This window comes from Neopsephotus bourkii, unplaced genomic scaffold (genome assembly GCF_033783945.1).
Source record: "Neopsephotus bourkii isolate Nb327-2 ecotype Australia unplaced genomic scaffold, CSIRO-AGI_Nbou_v1 NB_1749, whole genome shotgun sequence".
Classification (NCBI taxonomy): domain Eukaryota; kingdom Metazoa; phylum Chordata; class Aves; order Psittaciformes; family Psittacidae; genus Neopsephotus; species Neopsephotus bourkii.
In genome coordinates, this window is record NW_026902223.1 from 393,868 (window position 1) to 414,839 (window position 20,972).

At 53.0% G+C, this 20,972-nt stretch overlaps 2 protein-coding genes across 3 annotated transcripts in view; one reads left to right on the plus strand and one right to left on the minus strand.

Moving 5' to 3' along the window:
* The first annotated feature begins 1,326 nt into the window (after positions 1 to 1,326).
* PGS1 (phosphatidylglycerophosphate synthase 1) lies at positions 1,327 to 16,584 on the plus strand. Of its 2 annotated transcripts, none has more exons than XM_061377455.1 (10): positions 1,327 to 1,463; positions 4,595 to 4,784; positions 4,889 to 4,966; positions 6,032 to 6,131; positions 6,793 to 6,982; positions 7,331 to 7,509; positions 8,071 to 8,604; positions 12,512 to 12,660; positions 14,914 to 15,056; positions 16,162 to 16,584. In XM_061377455.1, exons 1-9 carry the CDS (start codon positions 1,327 to 1,329, stop codon positions 15,031 to 15,033), a joined length of 1,677 nt encoding a protein of 558 aa, XP_061233439.1. In that variant the 3' UTR covers positions 15,034 to 15,056; positions 16,162 to 16,584. The 2 variants fall into 2 exon arrangements, with proteins under 2 accessions (XP_061233439.1, XP_061233440.1); XM_061377456.1 differs by lacking the exon at positions 16,162 to 16,584 and adding an exon at positions 15,463 to 16,042.
* The window catches only part of DNAH17 (dynein axonemal heavy chain 17), a 33,986-nt gene continuing 28,979 nt past the window's right edge, over positions 15,966 to 20,972 (minus strand). The window contains exons 73-80 of the mRNA XM_061377444.1: positions 20,560 to 20,787; positions 19,876 to 20,067; positions 19,150 to 19,329; positions 18,642 to 18,824; positions 18,056 to 18,238; positions 17,781 to 17,924; positions 17,025 to 17,250; positions 15,966 to 16,343 (exon numbers count right to left, since the gene is read on the minus strand). Coding sequence (XP_061233428.1) covers positions 16,096 to 16,343; positions 17,025 to 17,250; positions 17,781 to 17,924; positions 18,056 to 18,238; positions 18,642 to 18,824; positions 19,150 to 19,329; positions 19,876 to 20,067; positions 20,560 to 20,787 — 1,584 coding nt within the window. The 3' untranslated portion in view covers positions 15,966 to 16,095. The remainder of the gene's footprint in view (positions 16,344 to 17,024; positions 17,251 to 17,780; positions 17,925 to 18,055; positions 18,239 to 18,641; positions 18,825 to 19,149; positions 19,330 to 19,875; positions 20,068 to 20,559; positions 20,788 to 20,972) is intronic.

Below are 20,972 nucleotides of genomic sequence, written 5' to 3' on the forward strand. Positions count from 1 at the left end.
CCGGGGTTGCCGGGGCCCAGGGAGGGCACCGCAAAGCCACCCCCGCATCTTTGGGGGCACCCCCATTTGGCACCCGATCAGGCAGTGATGGTTTGGACCCGGTTGACGGGTTGCACCGGAGCCGGCATCAGCACGTTGCTGGCCTTGGTGTGAAGGTGCCAGGCTGCTGCCAGCACCGCTGCGCTTCCTAGGGGAGCACTGAGAAATAACCCCCCCCCCCCTCGACTGACACAAGGGGACAATAAGGGGCAAATCCTCCCCCGACGCCGTGCCAGGGGCTCCCAGGAGACGGCCACCGGCCTGAAGACTTGCTCCCGGGCAGCCGTGGCCCACGAGGGCTGTGGGATAGTGGAGGTAGCCCCAGTGGTGCCTGTGGCCGGCAGCTGGGGACGGTGCTGGCTCCGGGAGCCCTGGGGTGCTCCGTGCGGCCGGTGCTTTGGCACCCGCCGCGGCAGAGGACAGGAGCCCAGGCGCTCATCCGCGGGGGCCGAGCAGCCACGGCCCTCCCGAACCTTGCCCGGTGCCGCGGCGCAGCGGGCTCTGTCCCAAAGGGATTTCCGCACCCCGGGCCCGGGCCTGGCAGGGCAGCAGCGAGGGGTACCGGGGGCACCAGGGCCCCCAGCCCCACCTGGTTTCGCTGCATTTTCGTTTGGCGGTTGTCAGTGTGGGCCCGGGAAACAACCCCGGCTTTGTCCGCGGGTTCCTTTTACAGAGTTTAATTTGCCCTGGAGGAGCCGGCGCTGCCAGTCAGGGATAAACACCAGCCGCGCACTTCTGGGAAGCGAGGCTGCGGTGAACCAGCGGGGCCGGGACGCGGACGAGCTCTGGAGCTCTGCCTGCGGCCGCGGGGCGCGAGTGCAGGGACGGGCGGGAGGCTCCGGCCGGGGCGCCGGCTCCTGGCTCCCCGCAGCAGGGCTGCGAGCGGGACCGCGGGGCTCCGCCGGGCACGGACCCGCGCGGTGCGGGGACCCGAGGGGACCCGGCCCAGGCGAGGGGCTCGGCCGCGGGAAGGAGTCGCGTGGCCGCGGGTGACTGTGGGTGAGCGGAGGGGCTGACACTGCCGCGACAGCGGTCACGGCTGGCGCAGGGCTCGGGACGCGCCTTGCGAGGGCAGGGAGGGGCCGGACAGCGAGCCCCGCCCGGGCCTTGCCCGGTATCCCCGGCTGCGGCCCCTCCCGCCGCTCCGGGGCCTGCGCTGAACGGCGGCAAGGGGGACCGGCGGGGGGGTTGAAGCGGCAGCGGGCGGCGGTAGCCCCGGCCGGAAGCGGAAGCGCGAGACCGCACGTCGCCATAGGAGCGGCCGGAAGCGGAAGTGTCGCGGGGCTGATGGCGGCGGCGGCGGGGGGTGCGGCGCTGTGGCGGCGGTTCTCGGCCTGGCTGCCGCGGGGCCGCCTGGGTCTGGCTGCGCTGCTCGGCCGCCTCTCGGATCGCCTGTCCCGCGGCCGCGACCGCCGTGCTCGCAGGTAAGGACCGTGCTGAGCGACCCCGGGCCTCCCCCGGGGCCGGTTCTGCGTTACCCGGGAAGCCCCTGGCGGGAGCGTTGCCCCGCACCCGGCGCTTCTCCTGTCCCGGCCTGGCCGCGGCCCGTTCCGTTCCTGCAGCTGCGTTTTTCGCTCTCCGCTCGATTGCAGCGGCCTCAGTTCCCCCGCGGCTCTCACGAGCCCTGCTCAGCCTCCGCCACGGGACTGCCCGGGTTTGACTGCGCCCGGGTAGGGGTTTGCCCGTGGAAGGCGAGATCCCCCAGCCTGCCCTAAGGGAGAGAGGCGGGATCAGGGCTCGGCCCGGCTGCGCTGCGGCTGAGCCTGAGCGAGAGAGGTGAGGGGAGCCGGAACCGCGCTCCCTGTGCAGCCACCGTTGTGCTGGAGCAGGTGGACTGTAAAACACGCACACGGGGTGCTCTCACCATCATTCCAAACGGATCTCCCCTGAACTGTTTCTCTTCTCCTTCTGTTGCCCACTGCCTTAGTTTTGTGCCTCTTTCTGTGGGGCTCAGCACAGGTCATGCTGAAAGCAAAACGTTAAATACCGAGAGGGGATTGTTTTTCTGTAGGACTACATGCTGTGTTCAGAAGTGATCAAACAAAATGCTTTGGAGTCTTTAGAGCTCAGAAACCAGCCTTTTCACCCAGTCTGCAGGCATCACTTTGCACTATACTGGTAGCAGTGCTGGACGGATGTTATGTGTTTTGTTTGGGTTTTTAAACCCAGTCTGCAGGGGCGGCCTCTTGCATTGCAGCATGTCTTCATGCTGCTGCTCTCTGCTCCTCGCTGCTGTCTCAGCCCATGTCCTGCCAGATGTTCTTGTTAGCCAAGGAAATTCTTTCCAAGCTTCTCTTTCGGTTTCGTCAGTGTTTTTTATGTAGCTCGGTTCCTGGCCTGAGCCCTGGAATGAGACATCTGAGCTCAGACGCGATCTGCAGGTTCCCTGGTGCAGTGACGTCTGTGTGGTGAAAGGACAGCACCGAATCCTGCAGTTTCACTTCACTGTTGGCGCTGCAGATGAGGTTTTGCACGGAAGGAGTGTTTCAGCTCCATCATGAGTCTCAGAACCAAACCCACAACTTTTAAAAATAGAACACATACAAAAAATCCCTCGTTTATATTTAGGGTCAACGGTGACACAGAAAAGATTTGAGGTGGTTCCTTGTAGTTCCGTTTTCTGTTCCCAGTTAACTCAGTGGTGGGGAGTACGTGGGAAGGGCTCCCCCTGCCCCCATTGCTGTTTCTCTGAAAACTGGTTTGGTGAAGTGTGGAATTTTGGTGATTTCTTCATAGTGTTGCAGGGTTCCTGGCTGTGGGGTGTGTTCAGCTGGGAGGATCCTGTGGTGGTTGGGTAGTCATGAGTTCAGTGATGGGTGGGTAGAAGCTGCCTCTTTGGCAGGTGGTTGCTGTGGCATTGTTACTGTTGGCTGCAGCAAAATACTGATTTCTGGGCTAAATATAAAAGCCTCAGGCCTTCAGCACTGAATAAGGTCTGAAATGTCAGTGTTAGATTAAAAGATCAAAGACTGCAGAGGCAGTAAAACTCCTGAGTGCAGAGTTAGTGGGGATCTTGCATGTTAATCTGGAGGCTCAAAACGAACGTGCTGGTGGCACTGATGGGTTGTACCTGCAGTAGCCAGGAAGGGGCTCTCCCTGGAGCTGCTGCTCAGAGCACAGACCACACGTGGCCACTGCGACTCATGGTTTTCATGCTCTCTGCCAGGAAATGGCTTCTTGGAATCGTTTCTGGAGAGTGGCTTCTCAGCCACAGGCTTCTGGAAGGCAAGTGGCCAGGAGATACGAGTGGGATTATAAGGAAAATATTTATGTACTGAAACCAGGCTTTCTTGTATTTTCTTTCTGCTTTGACTCTCTTTTTTGACCTCCTCAATGGAACATTTCCATTGCTTTAGCAGCCTGTTGGTAACTGTACAGCTGGTGGGTGTCGAGTCTGAGCCTGGTCCACACGATCCATTGAAAACCACCATCCTAGGAATTCTTGCAGGGATTGACTCAGATTTCTGGTGTGATGAATAGTCAGTGACAAAGTAGTGGATTTTCCAGAAAACACAACTGCCAGCTGTGGCTTCTGTGTAACGGTGTTCAGAAACCTTGTGAAGATCCAGTGTTTTATCGTGAAGCAAAAGAGTGAAATCATCTTCCTGGAATCTGAGGTCATTTGGGCTTTGGATTGTGGTAAAACCTAAAAGTTCCTCGTGGCAGATTCTGGTAAAGGTCATAATTGAGTCTTTTTGTGGTGTGTGGTGGGGCAGGCACATGGGGATGGGTCACAGGATGGTGGCTGCCTGTTGGCCTGCAGGATCCAGCCTTCCTCTGGGTGAGACCAACAGTGTGGTTCTGTCTCACTCCTGCCAGTAGGATCTGCAGGGCAGAGTGTCTCTAGTTCAGTCCCTTGCTTGTTGATTCCCGCATCTCATGGGAGTTGCTGCTGCTAATTGTGCTGAAATGTGGCTTTGTCATGTGGGCAGCCTCCTGCCAGGGCTTGTTGTGTGACTTGATGAATTTGCATGCACAAAGCCTCCAGAGAAGACAAGATGCCTTTTGCTTCTTTCCCTGTCCCCCCACCCCCGCCAGCATGACTGTTGCCAGTAAGTTGGTTTCTTCCCAAAGTGACTTCAGATGAATCAAATTTGTTCTGAAATTCCTTTTTAAAGAATGAGCTTCCTGCTGTGTCCCTTACAGTTCCTTTGAAGTGTGTGGAAGTCTTGACCCTCTTTTAGTGCTTGTGCAGAGTGCAGGCAGCATCCTTGTACAGGCTGCCCCATGTTCCTCAGTTGTGGTTCTTGGCTTGTACCTGTTGAAACACACTCGATCACCTGGTCCTTCTGGTGCTGTGACTTCATTGCTTTTGCTGGGACTTGTGCCAGACACCTCTCGTGTTAGGATCTTTTTTTTTGGATACATGTGAGGGGTTGAGGCATTTTTTCATTTTGTTGAGGAGCTTTCAGAGTTCAGCTGGGGTTAAGGAAGGGGAATGATGTTCTTGCCTTCCTGTGCTGGCCCTGGTTGCAGCTCGCTCTTTCCCTACGTGCAGGCTAATTGTGGGAAGTGAGGCTCCATGTAAAGACTTTCCTCATCTGTCTTTCCACAGATCATCATGGCTTCTCCTAGCCCCACTGCTCACCCCTTCTGTTCCTGTGATCACAGCCCCACCTTGTTCCCTCTGTCCAGAAGGAGCACACAGGTTCCAGTGGATTGGGAATCTGGTTCCAGAGTTTGGGATCTCCAGCTCACATATCAAGGTGCTTTCATCCCCAGCTGAATTCTATGAACTCTTGAAGGTAGGTTCTAGGTTCCAAGTTGCAGCTCTCCTGTGCCCTGAATCACAGCAGCTTGTGGTCGCAAGACCAAGGATGAACCTTAACTTATGTTCTGCTACTCCCAGGTACAGATAAAATCAGCCAAGCAGCGAGTGGTGATGGCTTCACTCTACCTGGGAACAGGGCTCCTTGAGCAGGAGCTGGTGAGTGTGGAAAGGGTTTAGGAAGGGGAGAAAGTGACTGAAGGGAAGTGTTTGCCTTTGTGACAAGCATCCCGCTCCTGTGGTGCAAGAGCTGGGTGTGAGGAGCAGTTTGTGAGCTTGTAATGTCCTGAAAACTTTGGTACAGGGATTCTCCTCTCCCAGAGAATTTCCTGGGGCTCCTGGCTGCATTTGGGGTGGAGAGGGAGGAATTTGTAAGGGAGGTTGTTTTTGCATGTAGTTTCTGTTTGAGGCCTAGTATAGAGCCATGAAGCTTCCTCACAGGATAACTAGCCCAAGTTTTCCAGCCTGTCAGAAGCTACTGTGAGTGTCCATAGGGGGTTTGTGGAACTGGGATCAGGGGTAAAGGGTTTTGCTGGGCATTCCTCTTGAACACAGAGTTGATGTGTGTAGTGCTGTGTTCTGCCCCCCAGGTGCAGCAGCAGCTGCAGCAGCAGTGCTCTGCATTCAAGACAGGTCAGCTTTGCTTCATGTTGTTTTCCTTTTGCATTTCCTGTTCTTTGCCCTGGAAACACAGGTGTTATTTGTGAGCCCGTTAGGGACAAGCCTGACCTTGGCCGGTTTCTCATGCTAGAATGCAGATTCCACAGCAGGATAAAGGTGGACAAGGGCCTGCCCAGGGCTTTGTGCCTGCCTTTGTCTGGGCTTGTACACAAGATGTGAGTTTGCATGTGACAAACAGCCTTGCAGTTAAGGGATGAAGCTGCCTCTGCACCGTTTGTGAGGCCCTCCAGGGTTTCTCCTGGGTAATGCAAATCCTGTGTTTTGGGAATGATAGTGGGAATTTTTCTGCTAATATTAATTGCTCTTCAGAGGCTCAAGAATGCGCACATGCAAAATCGATGCCCTTTCATGTATTGCTTTAGGCTGACAGAGTAGAGTGCCAGTCTGACAGATGCAGAGTCTAAACTAGCAGTGATTTGCATGAGTGGGAAAGACTCGTAGCAGGGTGTGGAAGCTCTCATGGCCACCAGCCTCCTGGCTCCTGTGTGCTTTCTTTATAAAGCTTTATTTGCTTTCTGTAACCAGAAAAATGTCTCTCTGCAGGTGGATTGCTTAGAAGAAACACTGGAGAAATCCTTCCAAGCAAAGGGATCGTCTGACCTCAGAGTTTCCATTCTTCTGGACTACACCAGAGGATCTCGGGGTAGGTGTTATGAGGCTTTCTTTCTTCAGAGGCTTAGTGTACAGTTAGGCTGTGTAGACTGCTTTTTCAGAGAGAGTTTGTCTTGACCAGTTGAACCTACTTGCTTAAATCATACACCTCTCAAAAGTGGCCTTTTGTGTACCAGAAACTGCTTATGCCCAGAAGATCTTCAAGCTGAGCAGCTTCTCTTCTGAAATAGGTGGTTGGAGCAAGAATGGGTGAACTCTGCTCTGTGAAGCTTGTGCTTTTTTGCTTAGTTCGCTTGTCAGTGCATTTGCCCTTATCCAGCATGCTCTCTTGTATTTTCATTTCTAAAAGAAAGTGGGAATTGTCAGTAGCTGTACACCCTTGTGGTGCCTCTTTCTGGCAAGTGTTACTTCTGCAAGGTGTGGCTTGATCAAGAAACTTGGAAGGTGTCAGACCTGCTCAGTGGTGTTTCCAGGGCCCTTTCTCAGTGCAGGTGCAGGTCTGAGTGTGGGTTTCAGAACTGACATAGTACAAGTGAAAGCGACTGAAAAAGTAATCAAATGGAAAGGAAAGAAAGGGAGACAAGTTGAGGGCCAGCAGATGAACTGGGTGCTCATGCTGTGACCAGCTGTGGTGCCATGAGGTATCCCCTGGCTGATGAGATCCCCTCTGTGAAACTCCCCTTGTCTCCCAGGTCGGAAGAATTCCCGGACAATGCTGATTCCATTGCTACAGCGATTTCCCGAGCAAGTCCGTGTGTCCCTCTTCCACACCCCGAACCTGCGTGGGCTGCTCAGGCTCCTGATTCCAGAGCGCTTTAATGAGACCATTGGACTGCAGCACATCAAGGTCTATCTCTTTGATGATAATGTGATCCTCAGCGGGTGAGTCCTGCCTCTTCAGGCCCTTCCATGCTTCATTTAGCTGAGGTGTTGAGGCAAGGTGTGCATGCTGTCAGTGCTGTCTGAGCTTCATAGCTGCCTCTGGCCGTTCCGTAGTCATTGTAGCAATGCTCTTCTGAGATGGAAGAGCAACTGCAGCTCTGCCACATGAGATTTTCATGTGTAAGAGAGTCTTTCTCAGAAGGGAAAGAGAAAGGTTTCGCAAGATTCAAAAGGAAATGGCCAGTTTGTACTTAAGTTATGTTCAGAGTGAAATCTGGTGGGCCAGGGTGTTCAGGATCACAGGCCTATGCTCACTTCTGGAACTCAACTCTTCTTTTTCTCTCCTAGTGCAAACCTGAGTGATTTGTACTTCACCAATCGCCAGGACCGCTATGTTCTCCTGCAGGACTCTCCTGAGATCGCAGACTTCTTCACGGAGCTGGTGGATGCAATTGGAGACGTGTCCCTGCAATTGCAGCGAGATGATACAGTGCAGATGATGGAGGGGATGGTGCACCCCTACCAGGGTAGGAGGGGATTCTTACCTGGTTGGAGGATACGGTCCAGAGGAGGGGGGTGACAGTTGGAGTTGGTGGATGTTGAACTCCATCCATTGGCAGGTTGCTGGCTCTCTGACCATTGTTAACAGGCTCAAGGGTGTCCCATTTCTATGACACCCATTATTGGAATCAGGTTTGCTCCAGTTTTGAGACTGGGTCTTTTGGGGTGTTCCTAGCACAGTGGCTGTCACCAGCTGACCTGGCAGAGGAGAGAACTGACCCTGTACCTGTCTCATTGCTTGTTTGTAATTCTGCTGCTTATGACCTTAAACAAGAACTTAAATTCCTTGAGAGGTTCTTGCTGGTTTTGATACTAACAGCTGTAAAATGCCAGATGTTCTGGGTGTACATAATGTGAAACTTTCATCTGTTTTTGAGACTTGGGGAGGAAAGTTGTGCAGTCTCTGTGTTAGCTCCTTTTTGTTCTCATGTTGGTGTCCCATCAGTAGCTTTCCCTGCTACATGATAGGTGATACGTGGGCCTGTACCTTCAGGTGTGAAATCCAGGGTCCTGTGGTTTTCCTGCAGGGGACAAGGCGGCTTACTGTGAGATAGCAAATCGGAGGGTCATGGAGGTGATCAACTCTGCCAGGACCCGACAAGAGCTCCTTCATGCAAAGACTTTCCACAGCAGCCACCAGGGCAGCTCCTTGTTATCCCAGAAGGGCTCTCAAGCATCCAGGGATCTGAAACCAGAACCCGACACCTGGATCTATCCCTTAATCCAAATGAAACCTTTTGGGATTCAAATAGATGAGGTGGTCACAGAGACACTGCTGACAGAGGCTGAACGGGACGCCAGGATATACCTCACCACTGGCTACTTCAACCTGACCCAAGCGTACATGGACCTCATCTTGGGCACGAGGGCTGAGTACCGGATCCTCCTGGCCTCACCGGAGGTGAATGGGTTTTTTGGTGCCAAAGGGGTGGCAGGTGCCATCCCTGCTGCCTACGTTTACATTGAACACCAGTTCTACAGTGAGGTCTGCTACCTCCACCAACAGGACAGGGTCCAGCTGCAGGAGTACTCAAGGGCTGGGTGGACTTTCCATGCCAAAGGTAAGATGTCCTTCCCCAGGAGGATTTGTTCAGAGGTGTTTGAGGCTTGTGCATACTTGGGTTGTGCAACTGGTGAGGGGATGGCTGAGTGCTGGGTCTGGACTTGACCTCCAAAATACTCATCCAGGGGTTGAACATCTTGCGTAAACCTGGGAGGTTTGGATCACTCAGGGCACGACCGTGCAAAGTCAGGTCTTGTGTCTGCATTTCTGATTTGAATATAGACCCAGAGATTATCCAGGAACTGTCTCGTGGTGACAGTACTGTCACCACAGGGGGATGAGAGGCTTGATGTGAAAGCATCTGGATGTGTTTATGATCACAGTAACTGTGATGCATTTTCTTGTATATCCCTCCAGTCAGTTTCACCAGTAAGAAGTGGTGACTGTGCTGGGGCCCTCAGGGTGGGATCTGCAGCAGGAGCAGGAAGAGAACTTGCTGGTGCCTCCCCAGGGGTCCTGGGTGCTGTGTTCTCTTGGCAGCAGGTGTTCACAGGGGTGATGCAGGTGTTAAGGAATTTGTACCAGCTTCTGTTCAGGGCACACAGAAAAGTGCAGCACAGTGAATAACTGCACCCATAAGGGGAAGTTGCTGAGAAATGCATGTTGCTTAGCAAATGTAGTTAATAACAAACGAAGGTAATTAATACTGCCAGCAGGATCTGCTGCAACACCTCAGATTCTTTCCTGCTTGATAGATGTGTACAGCCTTCACAAGCTCAGTGCCACCTTGACCAGAGCATGAGTGTTTCCCCCAGCTGGTTGTTGCTGGTTGTGTCTCCAAATTCTCCTTCCAGGAAATGCAGCCCTTGACTCTTATGTTCTCCTACTTTAGACACAGTAGGAGGTATTTGATTGCTCAGTAATAGATTTTAACGACGTGAATAACTTAGGAAGTCTGATGGAAGGGTTATTGGTTTAGAGACTGATGCCTGGGACACTTCATAACTGTCGAGGTTCTCAGGGTTTTCCCACGTGGAGGTGCCCCAGTGGAATTCCTCACAAAATGACTTGGTCTCAGGCTCAGGCAGCCCTTGGCTGAGCTGAGACACCTTTGCCATGTTCTGTTTCTCAGAGTGCCTACAAGCAGAGCTCTGGGCTGTGTCGTGCTGTCACTTCCTGTGATGGTTCAGTGCTCCCCTTGGAGAGCAATTCCTGTAAGCAGTTCCCAGCTTGGCAGTAATTTACGTGAGCCATTCCTCAGCTGTATCGTGCTGAGGAACATCCCCATTGTTTGCAGCACGTCGGATTTGGGCACTGGAGGATGCAGCCCCCGGGCTCTGGCCTGTTCCTTTTCCGAAGTTGTTCTCCTCTGTTTATTTAAGGAGACAAGTGCTCATGAGTGTGGGGATGCCTCTGTGTGCCCTGCCCAGAGCAGTTCAGAAGTGGCAGGGAGAGAAACCTGCTCAGGCTTCCTCTTGACTCAAGCAAACACACAAGTGTTACTCGCTGCCTCTGTGTTGAAACTACAAACCTTCCCAAGGAGCGTTGTGCCCCTCCTGCAGCGAGACCAGTCACTGCTCAGTAAACCCTTATCTCAGTCCAGGCCTGAAGGAGGTGCCTGCCTGGGAAGTCCTGTGTGGTCTGTCTTCCAGGAAGCACATGCTGAAGTGTTCTGTGGCTCACAGGTCCCCCCCCTTGCTGGGCACTGCTGCCTCCAAGTGGGATTTTGTGGTTTGATGTGGATTGAGCTCGGGCATGGGCTGCTTTTCCAAGCTCCCAAAGTGTTTGTGGTAGCTGGTCCCTTCTCGGGCAGCTGTGCCTTCCGGTGAGGTGCTTTGGGCTCTGGCTGTGTATGGTATTCTCTAGAGAGGCAGTTCAGCAGGTCCTGGGCCTGGCAGGAGGGATGTTGGAAGCGTGTGCTGCCTTGCAGGGCTGCAGGGATCAGCGTGTGGCTCCTTTCTCTGACATGCTCTGCCCCTTGGCACGTGTTTGATTCATTCTGCAAGAGTCACGCAGTGTGAGTGAAAGAGAGTACAGGGCAGAAGGGGGAAAGGGAGGAAACCGTGGAGATAGATGGAGGGTAGTTGCACATGGAGCCTGGCTCCTGGAAGAGGACATGAGATCTCCAGCAGCACATAGTGCCTGTTGGTACTGCCTTTTTGGGCTTAGACAAGACGCCCCTTTGTCTCCTGTAGGACACCCCTCCAGCTCCTCTTAAAACATTTTGTGTCCTCAGGCACAACAATGAACAGGGTTCTGGCTGTCCTTGGGTTTGTTCAGTGCAGAGCTCTGTGGGAGTGGGAAACACAAACCCCTGCAATGAGAGGGGCTACCTGAAGCCTCCCTGCCCATCCACCCATCTTGTACTGTGTGGCTGTACGTGCTGCTGGGGGTGATGCAGGATCCTTCAGGATTAGATCCCTTCCATGCAAGTGGGGTGACAGTGCCGGGCAGGTGCCTGTTTGCACGAGATAAACCTGTATTACTGCTCATGAATGGTGGCTGGGAAATGGCTCTTCCCCTTTCTGGGAAGGTGAGTCACTGTTTGAGCAGATCCTGCCAGGTGGCCGTAAAGCCAGAGACACCCTGAAGCCTTGGTGCTGCCACCAGACTGCTCCAAAGGAGCGAGGAGCGCGTTCCTGCACTGGGGCAGAGCCTTGTGCTGCCCTGAGCCCAGCACTGGGCACTGTGGCGGTGGCAGTGGGGTGGCAGAACTTGATGGGTCTCACTGCCCCTCAGTTGCTTTGTGGGGTGTCCCAAAGCCCCCCCGTGTCAGCACCAGTCTCTCTGTGCAGGAGCCGCTGGTACCCGTGGTTTGGGCAGTGCCAGCACTGTGCTGGGATGTGTAACTCAAAGTGGCAGCCATGCTGCTGACTGCAACGTGGGGGCTGGGAGGAGGTTACAGGAACCAGCAGTGAATCGGCAGTGTCTTACTCAAGGCATTCTTGGAACTGCTCTGGGGCTGAGTTAGGAAACCTGCTGCTATTTTAAGGACTAGGTGGTTTTTATGCCACAGTTTCTTTGTTGTAGTCTTTGTGTGACTTGCAGTAGGGATAAGCCATCTATCAGGGATGTGCCCAGTGCTGTTCTAAGTGCTTCTGCTGTGCTAAGTGGAGAGCAAACACTCCTTCTGTCCATTTATACCCAGGAATGGCTGTATGGGCTCTCCTGGGCAACAGCCGTGGCTCTGCTGTGGCATCCCTGCCGTGCTGCAGCGGGTGTTGAGAACAGTGTGGTGTTTGCATCTTGTGCTGGAAAAGAGAGTCCTAGGTTGTGTCACACTTGCCTTTGTTGCACTGGTGAATCTGTGTGTGAGCTGCAGTGGTGAGTGGGCTTGGGAGTCCTGCACCCTGGCAAGGGTCTGATTTCCTCTTCAGTGGCTGCGCAGGAAGCGAGTGGGTGCGATAGTTTGCACTTCTCTTACAAGTCTTTATTTCATGTGAATTCACCTGTCAGAACAGGAGATGCCTCTTCATGTGCTGCCGTGTGCAGCCTTGGGAGGGGGTCAGTCACTGGGCGACCGTGCTGCTCTCTGGGCTGGTCCAGACCTGGCCCATGCTCTGTGCCAGTTTTGCTTCAGTGAAACCCAGTTTGTCTCATTTCAGCATTTCTGGGATATGCTGTGGTGCAAAACAATCTCTAACTTGATGATAGTGACTTATTCTGGGTTATTTGGGGCTCCCATGCAGTATAGGTACATTCCTGAGCACGTGTCCCAAGGGTGGCCCTGGGTGTGGTGCAGCCCTCTAAGAGCACCCACGTTTGAACAGCACAGGCTGTGCCAGGGTCCCCCAAGGTTCATATGAAGATTTGCAAGATCAGTGCCAGGAAGTTCCTGTTGTGTCCTGATCTTTTATGGTGACTGCCATCTAATGTGCTTGGCTTATTCTAAGCACATGTGTGAAGCTGCCCCCATCACATCCTTTGTCTGCCACGCTTCCTTTCCTCTCCTGTTTTCCCTGCAGGCCTCTGGCTGTACCTGGCAGGAAGTGATCTTCCCTGCCTCACCCTCATTGGCTCTCCGAATTTTGGATATCGATCAGTTCATCGTGACTTGGAAGCTCAGGTCGCGATAGTGACGGAGAACAAAGCTCTGCAGCAGCAGCTCCACCAGGTGAGTGGCTCATCCGGGTGGGATGACGGGGATGTCACACAGGGAATGCTGATGACACAGTTGCAATAAAATCCTACAGCTGCAATAGTTGTAAACCTCCTTGAGCAGAGGAAATCTCAGGAGCTGTCAGTTAAGTGACTGTTGATGAGATGCCTGCTGCAAGTGCCTGTTTCTGGGAAATGGAGACCATAATGGGAAAGAACATGTGTCCCCAGTGAGCTCGAGCATCAGGAGTGCTCAGGCACTGGATGCTGAGCCATGGTGGGCAGGGAGGATGTGCTTGCCCCTTGCTGCTCACACAGCACGTTCCTGGGCCTAAGCCCCAGTGTTTGGGCACAGCCAAAGTCTCACCGTGCTTGAGGGTATGAGGTCAGGCCCCTGGGATTGCTCATCTTGGACTTGGGGAGGGTTTTGCTTCTTGGGCACGTGGGAACTGCTTTGTAGGAATATGAAAGCCAATCCTTTAGCTTTTGAGTGGCTCTGTGGAGGTGAGCAAAGGCAGGACTTTTAGTGTAGCTTCTGCAAGAAAAGGGTTTCTGGGCTGGTTGGATTGCCCATGAAATCACATGACACAATATAATCTTGAATGATAATATGGCAGTCTTGGCACAAACATTTTTCAGTGGATTAGTGCTCAGCATCCCAGTTTGGTGTGGGGTTTTTTATTTAGTATTATGATTTTTAACTGGGCAGCTTGGAGTGCTCAGCACTTGCTGGTTCTCTAAATCCTGCCTGTCTTGACTCGGAACCTTCCCCTGGAGCTGACTGCCCCAAGTATCTCTCATGTAGAGCTCTGATACAAAACACATTGGTGTGGTTCTTCTGTGTGTGACAGGGATCTCAAAAGTGTTAAGCCTAGCCCTGGCGTAAGCAGGCACAGTTGTCTTCAAGATCAATGGGAATTGCCCTGTTGCATCAGGGCTCTTCCACAGGATGAGTCAGAATCTGTCTAATCAAAAACAATTCTATTACTGGAAGAGTTGCTTGAATATTTCAATTCATGTCTTGCCTCTGCTTGTTTCTAATGGAAGGGAAGAATCAATGAAAATATGACAAAGGAATTTTCTCAGGCAGTGCTGCAGTGATCTCATTGAAAGGGCTTTAAACCATTCCCATTTGCTGGAAGCTGATTTTGAGGTTGGCTGTTTGTTTACTGTACTGGGATCTTTATTTAGAAGACTTAATGCATTCCTGGGGTGCTGCCATGAAGTCACTTTGTCCGTGTAACATCCAGTTCCACTGGAAAGTGCTGCTTGAGCTCTCGGCTTGGGTGTCTCTGGGTGCTCCCTCAATGAACTGGTCTCTTCCTGTGATCAGACAACCTCACTGCATCGGCTGACCACGGGGCACGACCTGGGAGCAGGACTGGCTGGAGCTCTTGGAGCACTTGGGGATTCTGAAGTCAGACTGATTTGGCACACACGTGTCTTCCTTCTGTTGTTGGGTCATCTTTTTGGTATTACTCTCCAGTGCTTGGGTCCTGCTTCCCTATTCCACCCTGAGTTTATACCCAGCACAGAGCATGTTCTGCTGGTTGTGACAGCTTAGCTAATGAGAAACAGATTATGAACAGATTTACAGGCTGCTCTTTGTTTGCCTGCACATCTCAGCCTGTCTGCTTTTGATAAGAAAACTGCTTCTACCTTAGATCAAAGAGCTGCTCTCACGTGTGATGTGAGTGTGTATTATCATGGTGACAGTTCATTTCCTCCAGCAGCACTGTGAACACATGGGAGAAGCCAAAGTGTTTTTGGTAATTCAGTTGAAATCACTTCTGCACCTTCGGTTGAAACATGGTGTTTGGGCTGTGTGTAGAAAGTTGTGAAACCATCTCTCAAGGCTGTGGGCAGGTTTCCTCTCCTGGCAATTGCAGCGAGGGACTCAGGAGCTTTCTGAAACAGCAGCTCAGCTCTCCTGCAGCCGTGGGGCACAGCAAGGCAAACCCTCCTGCCTTTGCTCTTTGTGGAGTTCAGATTGCTAATTCTTGAGGTTTGATTACTGAGTGCACTAAGAGTTACTGGGGGGGTGCTGTGGCAGCACCTATGAAGGCAGATCCTGTGCTGGCCCCTCTGTGGTGTAGTTGTGCTGCATGGAATGAATGAGGCTCTTTATGTGCAGGCTTGAGGAGAAATGATACATCTTCTTGGCAGGGTCCATGGCCAGTTTTATCTGAGTATTCACTTTTCCTCCTAAAGGCCATTACATGATTTAACACTTAGGATTCACTGGGATGATGTTTATTTCCCTGTACAGGAGCAGGAGCAGCTTTACCTCTGCTCAGGTGTAGTCTCATCATCAACATTTGAGCAGCCAAATCGTTATGTGAAGCTGTGGGTGAAGCTGGTAACACCTCTGATCAAGAATTTCTTTTGAAAGAAGAAAAGTTGCTGCCTTGGGTGAGTTTTCTGCCATTCTTACAGGGAATTTATATTGCACTGACTGCAGTTAGGAAGTACACGTGATGGAAACATGGATGATGTGAGGAAAAACCTGGCATCTTTTCTGAGGTACTTGCCTCTGACTAGAATCATTGTGCAAGGTCTCTGTCAGGTTTCATCTAGAATTTCTGGAAGGGTCAGTGAAATAGAAGCCTACAAGGGTATTTCCCATGCATAGGAATAAAACTTCCAGTTCTGAAATGTCCCTTTCAGGGTTCTGTGGAGAGGAATTGTGTTCACTAGAAAACAGTGTTGAAATATTTAAAATGCATTATCACCTTTTCATCTGATCCCTGCTTTGTTTGCCCCTGTAGATGTTGGTTAAGAACAGGGGCAGTTGTTTTACCTTCTCTGTTCCATACAGTGCCCTGGATGTGCCTGGCTGTTCAACCACCCATTAACTGGAGCCCACCTGAGCTTCCTGGAGCTGCTCCTAGATTTCCCCCTGTGCTGTGCACAGGCCATGCAGTTGGCACTTCAGTCTGTGCCCTTGCTGCTGAGTGTCCACACCTCCATTCTATTTACATGCATTTCCCTCCATCTCTGGAGCCCCCATTGATGTAAAGTTACGATGTGTTATGAGTGTCTTTCACGAATTATGGAGGGGCCTGAGAGGAGCCTTGGTGCTAGTGTGAATTTTGGAAGCCTCCCACTTGCTGAGAGTGGGAGGCTGAAACTGTAAACACATCCTGCACAGAAGAGAGGGTGCTGTGAGGAGGAAGGGGATGGGGTAGTTGCTTGCAGTTGTTCTGTTTGGTTTCCTCCAGTGGTCTGGCTCCCGACCAGCACTTTATCAGAAACCACCAATTGAAACCCAGCATCCGCCAGGAGAAACCCCATGTCCTGAAGGAGCAGGGTCACCATGACAGCAGCCCCTGCATGGCTTTATTGATACTTTGCTAAAATACTTTGGTACAATCAACCTTAGCCTAAGTTACACAACACTGAGTTATTTTTGCAAGTAAAAGGATTTGCTGTTTCCCACGGTCATTCCACTTCAGCTCTGTAAGAGCAGAGCCACACCGGCCAGGACCCACTTAGCAGCTTTCTCTTTTGTCTTCAGGTTGAAGGTCCAGACGTAGGTGGGACCTCGTGTTCGTGTCTTATAGACAGGACATTCGTAGATGTCCTTGGTGTCCACGCGGTCCCCAGGGATGGCTCTGATGAACATGACCGGCATCATGGGCGTCAGCTCCTTCAGCCGCGAGTCTGCGATCGTACCCGAGGGGATGTCCCAGCGCGCGCCTGCAATGACACCACATCAGCAGCATCCTGGCTCTGCCCTGCCTCTGACACTGCGGGGCTGCTCTCAAAGCTGCTGCTGGGAGGGGAGGAGCTGCTGTAGCAGCAGTCAGGGAGGGAGCGTGCGTGCAGGTTGCTGCCATGGTTGGGACTAACATGTTCTCATCTCACTGGGACTCGTGAATGCATTTTGCCTTATGCCTGTGGGAGGGCAAATAAATTCTGTCCCCACTTATCCCCTCAATGGGTTTGCATGAACGGTGCATGGCCCAAGGTGGCACTTGGCCATGGTGGGAGCCATGCTAAGCTGTCTGTGAAATGGGCCCCTTTGCTGCTCTGCTGCCACTGCCCTCTCATTCCCCCTTGCTTTTAAGCAGTAATTATTTTAGGTTCTGAGGTTCCTGATTTGTCTTGCTCTCACATCAAATATAATATATTTATTTTAGTAGCCATGTAGCTTCAGCCACCCCAGTCCTCAGGTTTATGACACTCAAATTCCAAACCCCCAGTGTCTGGTTTGTGACCAGGCGGGTGCTGCCCTCAGCTGGTGTGTCCCTGGCTCTGCTGCATACAAAGGGCTGTGCACATGGGAGTAAACCAGTGAGTAGCAACAGCCTGAAGGATTGCTAAGGCTGCACTGGCCTTTCTCCAGGTCTCAGCCACCTAAAGGATGCAGTCTTTTACCTTCCATGAACAATCCATGCACGTAGGAGCCCTCTCGGGGCGGAGCTGTTATCTCCTCACGGTTTTTCTTGGTCACGTCCACTGCGAGGCACATCTTGTCCAGTGGCCACTCGTTTTTCCTGGCCGTGGTCTGCATGACGGCCGTGAGGAAGGACTGGGGGTTGAAGAATCCTGCCAGCCACACCGTTGCAGGCAGCACAAAGTCTGTTGTCCACATTTCCAGTTCCTGGAAAACAGAATTAGCAGAGAGTGAAATGTGTGCTTTGAGGACAGAACAGTGCTGGGAGCAGTGGCAGACGAGGTGATGCTTCACAGGCCCCTACACAAATGTCTGGCATCTTCCAGCCAGGGACACGGGGCTGGGGGTGGGCAGTAGTGAATCGGGGGCAGCCTCCCCTGCAGCAATGGAGCTGAACCCTTCACGTGGGTCGCAGGAGATGCTGCTGTTATCTTTTTAACAAAGCTACATTTAAATAGATGGTTTTATGAATTATTTGTTTTCTTCTGAGGCATATAAAGCTCTGATGGGGTTAATGATGTTCTTTCTTTGGAAATGGTGATATACCCTAATGGTGAACCCTTCTCAAACCTCTGCTCTTGTTCTTGGGTAAGAGGCCCCTGCAGGTAAATCCAATGGCTTAAGTTAATATTGAAAAATAAAGCAGTCAACCACTGTACAGCGATGGAGGTGACCCCTGGTCCTGTGTGGAGTCTGCTTGCCCTCTGAGCTTGAACTTCCCCAGGAAAGGTGCTCACCCTGATGCGCAGGAGCATGTCTGCAAGCCAGGCTCCTAAGTTGAGGAGAGAGGGGTAGGCAGAGCGGGCCCAGGACTCGGGAACGGTGTCGTAGAAGAGCGCATTTGCCAAGTCCTCCATGTCGGCCGTGATCATTAGCTCACCCTTCGGAAGAGACACACGGGGCAGCTTTAGCTGAAGGCAGCAGCTGGGGGACGTGCTGAGTCTGAAATGCAACCCAAACTGGGAATGTTTGGTCTGAGAGAGCGGCTTCCTGGGCTTGGCCTCCTGCGTACCTTGAGCCCCAGGTCCAGCTCCCTCAGCGAGCGCCTGATCTCATGCATCAGGAAGTTCATTCTTTCACATTCCTGGAGGGCGACCACCATGTATGGGGTCTTCTCCTCAGCTTTAGCCATGAGCTCGGCCATGCTGAAGGGCTCTGGCAGCCACTCCATGATCTCGTCGAGGACTGACTTCACCTGGGAAGAGCAGGGGAAATGCTGTCAGTTAGCAGACCATGGCCTTAGTAAGATTTTTCTGTTCTGCTGACATGGTTTTCTGTGGTTTCCCATCTGTTACTAGGACTCTGTTCCTTTACTAACTGCTCTTAGATCCTGAGGAGCTGCAGCTCTTTTGAGAGCCAAGGTTCCTTAAATAAAGCCTCGACAGGAATGCCCTGCTGAGCCAGGACTGCAGCATTGGTTGTGGGCTCTGCAGCAACAGGCGCTGAGCTGGGATCACTCTGTACCACCTTGCACTGGTAAGAAATCAGTTGTTGCCACAGGGCATATTCCCCGTCCATTGTGTGAGTGTGCTCCCCACCTGTGCTCGGGATCGCCATCGCTTCCTGTGGAGTGATGGGGTGCCAGAAGCTCCACTTGCCTTTTCCTCTCGGGAGTTGCCCGCACCACCTCCTGCGTCCGACTCCTTGGGCTGCATCTCCAGGAGGGTGCGGAAGAGCCGGTCGGAGGTGATGGTGAGGAAGCCGATCTCCGCGTTGGGGTGCAGCCCGTACAGGTAGGGGCTCTCGGGGGGCAGGTTCTCATCGATGTACGAGTGGTAGCCCTGCACACGGGGCAACACCAGTGTTACTTTAGCACATCTGGACAAAGGAGTTTGGCTTCAGCCTTGGGAATGCGGCACCGCGGTGCCGTGCTGGGGGCACAGCTCCTGGCGGTTCTTATTCAGGATGGTTTTTCACTCACCTGTTACCTCAGTTTTTCACTTCCCACCCCCAGCCACAGGAATCAGTTCTGCAGCTATTTTGCATGTTTCCACTATGTTTTCCTCTGCCCTCCCCCTTGGTTATAGCATGAGGGAGCTCTTGACTAGTAACCGCTTGCCTGAGCAGTGGGTTTCCACAGCAAAGGGCAGTGCTGATCTTCCTTACCTTGTAATCCAAGCTGGGAGGGACCAGAAACCCTGGAGCCAAGTGCACTTCCCCGTCCAGCATCTCCGTGCGGAGGTACTCGCTGAGGTACGTGAGGCACAGCCGGCGGTCCCAGTCATCCGTGATGTGGCCCCCGTACACGATTTCACCAAAGAGGTACCGGAGATCGTCCCACGGCACCTACAGGGAGCAGCTCACCATCGGGTCCTTGTGGCTGCACACAGGCTGCAGGGCCTCAGAGCTCTTGGAAAGACCTGTCCAGTGTCCAGGGAACTTACGGACCCTGGAGCACAGAGTCTCATTGACCAAGTGAAGGGGGCAAGACAGGGGACCTTGTCTTGGTTGTCTCTTGTGTTCAACCACAGATTTCACCTTGTCCTGGGCCATCCATACTTTGAACCCCATTATCCCATCCTTATTCAGATCAGTGTTGATCATGTCTGTAAGGCCAAGGGAAGGCAGGACTCTGCTGAAAGTGAGACCTCAGTCCTACTCATTGCATCTTCATTCTTGGGGCAGGCTTTGCCTTTTGGGTGGAATGTCATTTAAAAACACCGAAATGAACCCAACCAGCCACTGAGGCCCCAGCCAGAGCGAGCTCTTGTCCACGTCTGGTGCTGAACCCAGCTCAGGAGGACTCTGCGCCTTCTCCACTGACAGTTTAGGGGTGGATGCTTGTCATGGTGTGTTTTGTGCTGGGGTACGGTGTCTTTGTCAGCCTCTTACCTTGGGGTTGGCCTCCAGGTAGTTGAACAGGATGTTAATGGATATGGTCAGGTCCCCGTTGCTGAAGGGGTAAGGTCTGTTCCAGCCCTGGGCACCAAACTTGCGCCGCTCAGCCACCACTGCGTGGAAGTAACAGAGCGCAAACAGGATGCGTTTGAACTCGATTTCTTTGGTGCACATCTCCAAGGTATCCTGCAGTGGAATGAAAGGGAGAGGGGATTGGCAGGTGATTGAATAGCCCTCTAGAGAGGGGGATAAAGGAATCTGATGGTTGTTTATTAAATAAATAAGCACGAAATTACCTTTTAAAGACTTGCTAATTTGTTAATTTTTGCCCTCACTTGTTTATAAGTGACTTAGGCCTACAAACACACACACAGACATAGACCTGCCCCTGCTGACAGTGCAGGCAGCTCGCTCATGGCACCAGGCTGCAGCAGCTTGACACCCAGCCTTGGCAAAGGCACAGGACATCCAGCACCCTCCCTGGATCGGGAGCCTGGGGTCAGCTCTGGTTACTTCCAGATCACACCCCCACAGGTGGGGCTCTGGGCACACAGGAGGATGTGCTGGGGGGGGCCAGCTCCTGTCTCTGCAGCGATGGCCGTGCCGATGCTCAGCCCATGGCACCAGGGCTGGGGTGAGCCCTGTATGGACCTGGCAGCTGCGTGCAGTGGGGGGTACCTGTGTGAAGAGGTCGAGGGCTCGGTGCAGGTTGGCGAACATGCCCGTCGGGGGCTCGTTGATGATCTTGATGGAGTTCTCCAGCAGCCCCTGTGGGATGATGTGGGACTCGAGGGTGGGGGCCGGCTCGGCGCTCAGGAAGAGCCGGTAGTCACTGTGGCTGCCCGTGCTGTACTGCTCCACTCTCTTATCCAGCGTGCGCAGCCACCGGGCCACCAGGTGGATGTTCTGCAACGGAAACTCTCCTGTACCACTCAGACAAGCCTGGACCCAGCAGCTGCATGGGTGAGACCACGGCTGCGCATGATGGCTGATGCCCTGGGACAGGGGAGCAGAGCCTCTGCTGGCACTGCCTGAGCTTCAGCCATCCTGGGGACTCCACTAGTGCCAGTAGGAACACCAGGGATGGGAGA